The 12,287-nt window shown below is 44.5% G+C and overlaps 1 protein-coding gene across 1 annotated transcript in view; it reads right to left on the bottom strand.

Moving 5' to 3' along the window:
- LOC144139273 (uncharacterized) overlaps positions 1 to 12,287 on the bottom strand; it is a 43,032-nt gene that overhangs the window by 12,574 nt on the left and 18,171 nt on the right. The window contains exons 3-4 of the mRNA XM_077671679.1: positions 11,062 to 11,103; positions 9,650 to 9,694 (exon numbers count right to left, since the gene is read on the bottom strand). Of these exons, the coding sequence (XP_077527805.1) occupies positions 9,650 to 9,694; positions 11,062 to 11,103 (87 nt within the window). The remainder of the gene's footprint in view (positions 1 to 9,649; positions 9,695 to 11,061; positions 11,104 to 12,287) is intronic.

Genomic DNA, 12,287 nt, shown 5'->3' with positions numbered 1-12,287 from the left:
ACACCTGGCAACCCAGCATTGAAACTAGCGCTACCCTTGGACAATGGTCCAAGGCATCCGTGCCTCTATGTTGGCTCCCCAAAAAGGTCGGTCTGGAAACTGCCTATAATGCTAATACTCACACGTCCCGACTTCACTCGTGACAATATAAATCACAGCCTGCATTTGTGAATGCAAATCACGAGACGAGTGTCACCGAAATCATTCAGGTGCCATTGCTAGAACTCTGCCACTTCGCTTATTCTCCACTACAGCAATGCCGGTGTCTACCACCACCTCGGCTCTTACTAGTAAAATTGCAAGAATTTGGCGACAGTGCCAGTGTTTTAGTAGACTATTGCTGTACTTCTCTGCTGCATTCCAGTCTTCGATACTGCGTATGCGTCTGGTCCCATTCATTGTAATTTATAAGGTGAAGCTGTGTGCTAGCATTCTCCTTTCGTTATAGTACATATTCACTTGATCATTCATGTGGGGGCACAAACCAACTGGAATGAATTGACCTTGTTTATGCACAGACCCTTCAAGTAAGATGCCGTCACTGTCAAGTGCAACAGTGTGATCTGAACTGTGTCACCGAGCCCATCTCCCCAGTGCCAGATTTGGTGCCAAGCACCTGGACGATTGCTGCGCGTCTACTGCATTACTGGCGCTTCTGGTGGGCGACTTGGTTGTGCATTGCTCAGGTAGGTGTAGTGCTAGGACTATGTATTAGAAATTTGGCAACATGTTGGATGTCGCAAAGAGGAGCTAGCTATGAATCCTGGCATGCTTTTTTCGCTGAACAGTGCAAAATACCTTGTATTAATTTATGTTCTCTGGTTCTCTGCAATCTTCTACATTCCGGTCTGTGGATATCAAAAGCCTTGGAAACAACCATGCAACTGCTTGTCCGTTTTTTGTTTTTTTCTTTAGTGTTCTGCACTTCCAAATAAATCCTCTAGAAAATTACTCCGAAATCAGTCTTTCTTGAAATATTTAGTATTTGAAAACAAACTAAACTTCACCACTCTTGACCTTATCTAATTAAGAGTGGTGAAGTTTTGTTCAATAGCCGCCAGAAAGCAAACTATTTACAGTAAAGCAAGCGGCTTGAACACCTTTCACACACTCTGCGAGCTACAAACTGCTTGCAGCTGATTGTTTGTCGCACGTTGATACTTATATGAACAACAACAGTTGAGTGGCTGTGAAAGCGTGGCACTTTGGAGAGCTGCTTTCCTCGTGTCAGAAACAGCAGCATGGTGTTATCCAGTCAGGAACAGCATCCCTAGCATATCAAACACAATTTATTAAATGAATTCCAGACACACAAAACCCTCAATATCGGGGAACTTTGTGGCGGTTCTTAGTGGCCATATAACCAGAAAACTTGTATGAAGTCGGTACGGAAATAGCGGAATCAGATTATACTTACTAAGTGCAAGTAAGGAAGGAAGGATAATATAGTGCATGAAAGGCAGGGAGGTTAACCAGGTTACAGTCCGGTTGGGTACCCTATGAAAGAAAGGGTATTAAAGGTAACTACAAAAACAAAACCACTGGCGGTAATAAAGCCTAAACTGAACCGGTAAACTAAAGGTAACTACAAAAACAAAACCACGGGCGGTAATAAAGCCTAAACTGAACCGGTAAACTAACCAAATGATGAGTGAAAAAATGGTACACGGTGTCTCTACAATCTTTAAGACAAGCCTGTGTCCTCTAAAAAACGAAGAAATGCTTTTAAATTACACCTGTATACCGGGGCAAGCTATGGGCTGCATTGAAACTTCCTATGAGCAAGTACAAGAGTACAAGCAGAACATAGTTGACATTGCACAAAAAATGGGTTGTAGCGTAAATATAAACCAAACAAAATTATACAAGAGAAAGCAGCTACAAATCAGTGACAGCATGGAGTTCAGGCGAATTTCAGCAGTTACGAATCAACATTGCTGAGAAAGAGTGTAACCTTGCTCAATCCTGTTTGACCTGACCACAGATGCTGAAACCTATGAATACACCTATTCATGCATGACAGTGCTTATAAACAAAGGGGGTAAAGCACCACATTTTGACCACAAACGAGGCAGTGTGAAGTTGAGTGGAATACTACATGCTGCTAAGACTGGAGAACAACATGCAAAACCAATTTCTTCAAAGAGTGTGGCATTAGAAAACTGGCCAGCTGGGCAGATAAAAATGGTAAAGAAATTCTCAAAGAAATACTTGTGTTTTCTTGCAGGCGCGGGAGACTTGTGTGTCCGTCCTTTTGCCCCAGTTTTTCCTTCCTCTCGCCCCCCAAGAAAGGGAGGGAGGAAAGGGCAAGCATCCACCGTTGGTTTTCAGAGCGTGTCTCTCCGTGCACATCTGCCCCCGCGCCAGCTACCTTCGGAACATCCGGTGTGAGCAGACGTGGCCGCTCTTGGAATGCGCGCGCGCGACACACTCTCTCACAGTCCGCGCTGCTCTGACGAGGGGTTGACCAAGTTAGTTTGTCAACATGTCAGACACAATTCCCATTAAAAAGGAACACTAGTTTTTAGGTGATGTTAGACGGAAAACTGACATTCATTCTACACATAAAATTACTACTACTTACACACAAATGCTTAAAAGTAATGAATATCCTTAGGGTCCTGTCCCAACACTTCTACAAGGCAGACAATTCTACTTCATGTCTTAACCAGCTTCGGAGGATATCTGTCGAACAATAAGAGTGAACAACTTATATGGGTCAGCCACAAAAACAGCTGTAAAAATGCTGGACCCTGTTCTGCATCTGGGGCTTCGTCTCGTATCTGGTGCTTTCCATAAAGAGCCTGTACGTTGAATGTGACCAGTGGTGTTTGAACTGGCATACATATCCCGCTCTACAGTACGCATTTAAAGTGACATCCATCTTCTGATAACTTGTTTTTAAGCTGTTCATCACTCTCTATGCCTTTCTCACAATGTGTGAGGGCACATGCAGAAGAGCTTAAAATTGTGTTTGATGACATCTACAAAACTGATATAAATGATCTTGTTCTGCCTTGGGATATGCCTCCTGTTGCCTGCGACATGTCATTCAGAGAAATTAACAAAAAGCAAGTGCCAAGAGGATTGGTTTTACATTTCCTACACTTACATCACAAGTATCCCTACCCCATTTTTTACATGGATGCCTCAAGGACCACCACTTCTGTGTTGTATGCTAAACATGGAGTCCACTTTACTGGCACAAGGACACTACTAAACAGAAACACCAGTATCTTTCCGGCTGATAAACATGACATTTTAACAACAGTAAAACTCATAGCACAAACAATGACAACAATCCATTATCTTTGCAGACTCTCGAAGCGCTGTCATGGCCTTGCACTCATGTCGACCCAGCAAAAACATGCTGCTGAACAAACTGATAAAGGCCATGCCTGCCTATGCCCAAAAATTGACCATTATTGTGTTGAGCGCCTAGACACTGCGATGTTCTGAGCAATAAAAGTGTGACCAGAGTGCCACTGTGGCCACACTAAGCGGGGATATAGATGTCCCGCACGTCCCTTGCAAGGACTTAAAGCCATTCTTACGTAGAAGACTGAGGGAACGCTGGCACAAAACGCAGACGCAGACAACAAACTACGTGCTATAAAACAACGTATAGGTAGTACATACATAAGACAAGCAAAACAGATTCTTCGAAGCAGCCTTACCCAGGCTACAGATAGGCCACATACCTATTCTTCGAAGCAGCCTTACCCAGGCTACAGATAGGCCACATGCCTATAACACACACCCACCTGCTCACTGGTTCTTCAGGACCTCTGTGTACCAGGTGCAGAGGGTGCCTACCCGTAATTGACATTTTAATTCAATGCAAAGCACTCGAAACAACAAAATACACTTTTAAGAACTCTACTGACAACATAGCCCACTCCACCCATCATTCTTTTTATCCAACGATCCCATGATCCTTTTAGGGCGCATTTTAAGAGAATAAATTTTTACAGCTCATACGTGCATCATCACAAACTGGCCCTATACAGCAGCCATAACCATTTTCTGTTACTTCACTCCACTGTTATTCTTACTTAACGATTTTAGTAGTCACCTTTACACCACTTTCATTCAACCATCTTTTGGTGCTGTTTGCCCTCATTGGCCTTGCACCATTGAAACTCATAATCATCGTATTTTAGTAGCTGTTTGAATAAAAATAAGCGTACACAATATGTTTTATTTAGTCTGCCACCCAAGAAATAAGTGGCATGCTCCGTGCTTGCGTGCCTGAGTAAACGCACTTTGCGGCTTGAGTTCGCTGCATCCTGACATGTCTTTTGTACACTCGGCTGGACTGGCCGGCCACCGGTTTACACTAAGCCGTGAAGAACAAGACACAGAAAAAAAAAAGCACCCATGCATTCCATGCAGATGGTTACTGTGCAAAGCACAGCTCAATTGACAACGACACAGCACGCTGCGCACGTGCTCTGCTGCGAGAGATACTCTTTTTCGCTTCCTCTCTCCCATTACTTCGAACTACTGCCCTACCCGATTTTTTTCGCGCATGCACATGGCGTTGCACCGGAGTTTTCTGCATAAACAGGAGCGCCGGGTTTTCCTGAAGCTTCGCTTTAGAAGGCTGTGGAGATTGAGGCCGCATGCTTACTGAGAAAGCAACAGTGTGTGTGAACAGAACAGGTAGTCTTTGCTGACACTGGCGCTGGTTCACCAAAAGCAGCTGCTCCAACATGATTTGTGTGGTTGCACTGTAAGCTCCTGACTTGCAAGGCACAGACTATCATAACACATCTAAACACAGCGGGGCAGGGTCACTGTGCAGATCCACTGTCCACTGTCACGCGGCAGATCTAATAATGACATTTAGAGCAAATGTCATTCGCTCTAAATGTCATTAATTCGGCGCTAGATGAGAATACCGAATGACATTTGAGGCGAATGACATTCAGTGGCAACTGATGTTCGAGAGCTCATTCAGCAAACCAAATGAGTAGCCTCCACAGCAGTGGGGCGTCACTACAGTGGAAAGTTCAGTTATAAACCAAAGAATACTGTTTCTAAAAACTGCAAGTAAACTTACATTTCCCCCCTTCATGTTGTTTTTCAAATAAAGAAAGAGAAACAAGTACTAACAAAAAAGAAAAAATCGTCCCCAGTGCACACACCAACCTAATACGGATTTTTTGCAGACTTGTCTCCGCTTGTGATGTCTACTGATGTCACCTAAGACGGTGATTTTCTTTTTTATTAAAAAATAATAATCCTTTATGTTTTGAAAATATATTATGTATGAAAACATTCTAGATGCACTTGAAACACAATTTTGCGGCTTTGTGAGCTCACTAACTGTCACCGCTATCACTATCAAATGACATTCGTTTCGCCGTGTAGACCCGCACGGCCAAACCGAACAAGGTCGCGGGTTCGATTCCCGGCCGTGGCGGCCGCTTTTCTGATGGAGGCGAAAAGCAAAAACGCCCATGTGTTTGAGATTTCGGCGCAAGTTAAAGATCCCCAGGTGGTCAAAATTAATCCGGAGCCCTCCACTACGGCGCGCCTCATCGCCTGCGTTGCGTCGGCGCGTTAAACCCTACAATCAATCATCAATCAATAATGTCATTCACCTTGAATGACATTAGATTTGTCATGTGACGGGTATAAGATTGGCTTTCTTGCATGGGTAGCCCTTTAAGGGCCTATCGGGAAGAATGCATTTGAAGCCCCTTTTGAGGCCAGGTCATCGCCTTGCAATGCTTATTGGCTGCACATGTATTTTTCCTAGGGAAGATATGTGTGCAGCCAACAAAAAAACTAAACAAGAAAAAAAATTGGGCTAGCATTGCACAAGTCTGAAGGCACGCTTGCTGGGCCAAAAATAAAATAACCTAGCAAACACAATGACAAGCCTGACAACCAAGATCTCACCAATAGCCTTTTAATTTCTTCAGGATATGCTCCAACAGAGAAAAGAAGCCCGCCTAAAATGCACCCGGGGTCCAGTTGTTTTGCTTTACGAAAAAAGCCTTGCACTCTTTCACGGCGCAGGCAGATGGCATTGGTAGACATGCCCAGTTTGAAGTGCAAATGACTCTGTACGTTCACCCCTGCCACCTGTCTGCATCCCCTCAGTAAATAAGAAAACCTTTTCCTGATGTCAAATGCTCTCTTCTGCTAGGCATCTCTCCAACTTTAACTCATTAGCAGGGTTTAGTAGTTCCTTTATAGCTAGCTGCCTTATGAAACTGAAGAGATGAGTGCTAAAAAAATACACAACTCTGAAGGTGTTTTGCTTTGTGAAGGCCTTGCAAAGCTCGCTAACCAGTAGTACCCTAAATTCTTGGTCTCCTAGTGAGAGCTAGCTGGACACAGATTTTCAGCAGTTTCCAACTAGGACTGTACTTTTCCTAGGTACTTTTCCTACTTTTCCGCTGGTCACAGCTAGGCATATTTCCTAACAGAAAAGACACTGGCTGAAAAAGGCGAATTCCAGCTGGTAATGTGCCCGAACTCAACATATAAACCGTATTATACAATCAGCCGTGATGATCTCGAAAGTGTCTCTAAAACCTAAACCCAAATACGAAAGTTCAACTAATAAATGTTCGTCAAAAATGTAGAAGGCCAAGCATATACCATAAGTAAGCCCTTTAGATTAATATAGTGTGCTTCATCATACATTTAAAAAATATATAGAGAAGATGCTGAAGCTTCAACTCTAAGCATGAAAGGTGTTCGCGTTATCGTACACGGAGATGAGGAAGACTTTGTAGAGAGCCCAGAACGGATATACGGCAGGCCAATCATTACAAGTGTATAAGAGCGAATGCGTGCTGTGGGGCATGATGTTCTCGCACCCCTAGTGGCACCCCCAAGCGATCAAAGCCTTACCTTATGCTCCTGCCCGCACACCATCTTTTTGAGCAACGCCTAATGACCCAAGCTACATTGGGCCCTACGAGGTGGCACTATGGGATTTTTCTCGCATGGTCAACGCCATCGAGTACGCCGGCTTTTCTGCGACATGGGGCCCTTAAAGGTACACGTTAAAGGTTTCTTGTAGCCCTTGCCTTGTGTCTGACCAACATTGACCATCTAATTTGCTCACACATCTCGCTTCTGAACGTGACACAAGTTAGTTTGCATCTAAGACTAACGTCACGCCAGATAACAGTTGTCTGATACAAATTCTGAAGCTACAGCTACGAGTTGCTTACATGTACGCAAAACAAATAAAAATAAAACAGGGCACAGATGGAAATGTTTTACAGCATGCACTATAGGTCCCAAAACTCCATGCGGAATATTAAGAAAATAAAATCAGAGCCGCAGCTAGGATCAGCAGTTGTGAAACACAGCACTGTCACTGCCTTTCGTACTGCAGGCCTATGCATCGCAAGGCAACTCTTCTACATGCACAGAAAAACCTTGAAACAATGCCTACTGAGAATCCTGTGATGAATTTGTTTGCATTTCTCTTGCTTGTGTGCAACACCTACAACTCTACTTTCTGATTCTTCCTGAACAAGGTTCTGCTAAATCCGTTCAGGTCGTGGTGCCTTAGGGGCACTACCAGCGACAACATTCAGAAACCCAGATAAGCATGAAGGCAGAGTTCCTGTTGTCATGAGCTACACCCCCAAAGGAGCGTGTTCCAAACAAAGAAGTATGAAGTATGTAAACATTTAGATGAACAGAATGAGGAGAGGGAGGAGGATGAGACGCTCCTGAAATGGCATCCTGTTTCCTCAGGCCCTGGGCAGTGCCAGGCAGGAGAACGAGATCCAGGCTGCGTTCCTCGACTGAGACCCCGTGGCAACCCACAACACCGTCAGCAGTTCCAGGCGGCACTAAGGACCAGGCAACGAGAACCAGTTGAGCTGCTGGCCTGGAACGCTTGGGCTTTGCACCCACGGTGATTCTGGCACGCACCTGGGGCTGCGCACCTCTGGCTTTTGTCAGCGATAGTTGATTTTGTAACGACCGGGCCCCATCAGACGTGACTATCATCAGCACCACCAGAGCCGCAACTGACAGCAACTAATCACGTGAGAGATGTCTGGGTGCAAGATATCAGGTCAGGCTCTGCGCAAACATTTTATCAGGGACATCCTGGCACAGTGTGCAGCTAATAATTTAATGTCTTGTAGAGTAAATATCGTCCTCGTGAATTAACTGTTTTGTTTCCGTGTGTCCGATCACTGCCAAGCTAATTGACATGACAACACCCTACCACTTGTAGAGGCACAGGTCCTCAAAATTGGTGCTTCTACAAAGGTGTTAGGGTAGGCTGCAGCGTGCTTCCATGCACAAGGCCCCCTTCCAAGCACAATGCGATAGCGGCTCTTAAAGGAGCCGTGAAGACAAAGTACAAGTTTGTTTTATTCGAAAGATTTGGTGTTTTATATTGCCCCCAGCGCTTGTTCTGCAGCAACCGATAGTTTATTCACTAAGAAATTAATCAATTTATGTTAAAATTTTGATTCCCCCGCCAAATCCTGTGTTTCGTGAGGTCGTCTGCAATGACGTCAGAAAAGCAGGCCTTGAAGTGAACACAAACGCAGCACTAGGCATCCAGCGATCTACAGAGCCTTGTTTACCATCAGTCCTCCCAGATGGCGCTACCATACCGTGGCTGACATTTGCCCGCCTTCGCTTTGTTTTTGACCGTATTTGCGCCTGGCTTGTTTTTATTACGGTAGAAAGTACTCGTGTTGTGAAACATGGGGTATACTTGACAAACAGGATCACGTAAGACAATGTCGCTTACGCTAATCTTCCTGTGTCGTGTCAGACAACCCGAAAGCGCCATACTGCTGTGCAGCTATGACAAGCCAAGAGTGCGCAGTACCAACAACAGAACGCTCTGGTACTTCAATGTTTACGTGTACTTTCGTAGCTTCCATGCTTACCCCACCATTATTACTTCTATAAAATGAATATATGCTTTACATTTAAGCGAAAATACCTCGTGAAGGAAGATTATAAGCCCTGCATAACTTGCATTTGCTTTTGCCGGCCTCCGACAATCGCAGAGCTGTAGGTTCTGTTGCGGGAAATGAGCTAGTGAGTCGCATGGCCATTGCAGTTTTTCCTAATTATGAAGCTTATTTGAGTGAAGTTTACATTAAAAGTGGTGTCAGTATGATTCTAACGAGGCAATCTTTCGAATTAACCAAAGTCTTGTTTTGTCTTCATGGAACTGGTGATGCTGAACGGTGAGCCAGAACACGCTGACAACAAGGTTGCAGCCATTAAGGGCACGGCCCATGAGAAGTTCTTATCCCAGAGTGCAAAGGCGGCCACACTCAACGGTAGCAAACTTGTGCAAGCTAACGGGCTAAGGTCTGGAGATGTGCTACCAAACGTGGGAGTGAAAAATTCAGTTCACGGATGTGCAGCTATGTTTTGGACACGGTGAATGACATCTGTGATGAAAAAATAAAGGCCACACTCGTCTTTCATTTTCTTTCAAGCAGATGATGAGAAAATTCAGAGAGCTAGTATTACCTTTTGTGCCTCCCTGGCTGGGAGAAAAAAGAAAGAGGAGAAAGGAAGAAAGCAGGAAAGGAAGAAATTAGTTACCGGATAATAGGACAGTAAAATCAAAGATGTAAGAAAAAGAAGACACCATTGTAGGAAACACTAACAACACTTAATCTGTTACCTCCTGCTCTGTCACGCCGGCAGCCACCGGTGCTGGCGGCGAAGTCTGGAAAAAAAGAAAGAAAAAAAAGGCATAAGATAAGTGACCTGACCATAGGACAGGCAAAAAGCTTGCAGGCTTTTGCCCTCAACGTGCAAAACAAGTAGTACTAATTACAGTCGGCTCTCACTATTTCAGCCTCCGTTGATTCAGTTTTGCCACTTGTTCAATCATGTTCAAGGGTACCGCTAGGGCACAAACCTGTGCATTTCGCATTCAGTTCATCCCATTTTCAAATTAATTCAGCCTGACACCAGTAGGGTTGAATTAGCAGCAATAGACTGTACACGCAATGCAGCTGAAGTGACCAGCATGCCACCTAACTGTGGCCGAGTGGTATGCGACAGGAAATTTCGATAATTTTAAAGCGGTTATTCAGCGCAGCGCACGTTCAAATGTAAAGAAGTTCAACGTTTCTACCTCACTACTATAGACAGGGGCAGCAGAATTTCTCAAAAGTGCTCAGAAGTCATTATCATCAGACAATCTGTGGCACCGTTTACACTTTTCAGCTTTCCTGCCACGGGCACAGATAGGCAATTAATTTTATGGCACAGCTCGTAGACTACGTCCCAACAAACATGCACTAATTCAACAAGAAAGAAAAGATAACTTCTGCATGCAAATGAGCACTTTGTGCTGCAAAGATAAAACCCAACTCTGAAATGCCTCGTGCCTGCATTTTTGAAGAAAATAAAAAGAGAAGACAGGTTATGAACAAACACAAGCATCCTCTTATCTACTCTGGCCGATAACACACATGTCGAAATTTAACATTCGCTCGGCTGTGTCTGCAACGATGACGTTACCTTGTACATATATGTACGGAGCATGGGAATGGTTGGCTGTTTGGCTCACTTAAATGCTCAATATCACAGTGGCGATTATATAGAAGAAGAAGAGGGAAAGAAGCGTGATGAATAAATGCATTGCCTGAAGATGAGGGCACCAGAGCTGCATTGCACCGAAGAAGATCGAGTTGAAGATGGAGGGTTAGATGTAAACAGGGAGAGCCAAGAAGAACAAAAGAAAGGCTGAAAAGCGCACTATGACCTAACACACTGAGAGCAGAGAATGAAGTGCAGAAAAAGCTAGAAAACTGCACCCAGTAGTTCTTGTCTACATTGCCCTGTAAAGCCTCCCACTGCCTTTGCAACTTGCACGGTGGAACGCCATCTGACGGCCGCCTAGCGCAATTTTTATGTTGTCCATGTAGCATGTGTTCAGTCATTTCTCCCTACTCTTATAGACACCAAATTAAAACGGCATTAAAATTAGAAAGAAATAAAAGTGACCTGATAATGGGACAGTAAAAGAAAGTTAGAAATTAAAAACAAAAGACACCATCTTGCGAAAAATTTAAGTGTTGTTACCCTGTCATCTCTGGCAGGAGTCGCCTTGTCTGGCGAGGCCGGCTGAAAAAAAAGGTAAAAGTGATTTGACAATGGGCAGCCGGAAAATTAGCACGCTTTTTGCTCTAAATGTGCAAACAAGTTGGTGCAACAGGCTCTTGCTTATTCAGCCTCTGTTAATTTGATTTTGCCACTTGACTCAAAAGTGTTTTGGGGAGCTGCAAGGGTACAAAGCAGGGGCACTGCGTTTTGAAATCGGTTAATTTCATTTTTCGATCAATTTAGCCAGATTGCAGTGGTCTTGGCAGCACTGAATTAACAAGAGTAGACTGCACACACAGTGCAGGTGAAGTGACGAGCATGCCACCTAACTGTGACCAAGTGATACGCAACACGACATCCCGATCAATCATAAGTAGCAATTCAGTGCACGTATCATTTCTACTGTGCCAGTGTATTCACAGCAGTGTTAAGGCGGTGTATTTCTCTGCGCTACTCCATGGGGTCACCTGACGGAGGGTACCATGCTAGTTGTGAACACACCAAGGACACAGTGCAGCTTGTGTCATCCTTTGTATCTATCAGTGCACATCGTTGGCCTTGCTTTAAGGTTAGCTTTTCTGCCACGCATCCTTCACACTTCTCGAGCAAGCGATTTCAAAGTTTCTGCCTTTGACCATCACGCAATGCTGCTGATTCTTTGTGGTTTCTGCACCTACCCACTGCCGTCAACTACAATCTGCATGATGTTGCCTAGTAGCGAACATCTGGCACAGTGTTGAGAACATGTCCGCCAACTGCAGGCTTCTGCTGCCATCTCCCGCTTTTTTGTTACACATTAATGGTTTTCATTTGATGCGCCTTCGTAATAATTTTTCAGGGTGGCGTCAACAATCTTGCTGCTTTTTTACAGTTTCATTGGCTAAGGTAATCCTGAACGAGGGAACCCAGCTGAAATTGTTAACTCCAAGTTGTAGAGCATCAAAAGAAACTGTCAATCCCACAGGTCCATGAAAATTTCCCAGCCAAGCTGCCGGCTGCTGGAGAGCACCATTCAAGCACCATAAGCCTTGGCATGCTCTCGCACTGGAAATTGACATGCTGCATCCTGCATGATTGCCTGCAGTTGTCAGCATGCACATACCAGCTGCAGTTTTGTTACGTACAAACAGTTTTATATCGTCCGCTTGGGCGCAATAAAGTCCCTCGCAGCCCAAAGCACTCTCACAGTTACTTCAGCATATGGC

The sequence above is a fragment of the Haemaphysalis longicornis genome, unplaced genomic scaffold (genome assembly GCF_048455015.1).
Source record: "Haemaphysalis longicornis isolate Haplotype H1 unplaced genomic scaffold, Haemaphysalis longicornis Haplotype H1 scaffold_1, whole genome shotgun sequence".
Classification (NCBI taxonomy): domain Eukaryota; kingdom Metazoa; phylum Arthropoda; class Arachnida; order Ixodida; family Ixodidae; genus Haemaphysalis; species Haemaphysalis longicornis.
This window is presented reverse-complemented; position numbering and strand designations above follow the sequence as displayed.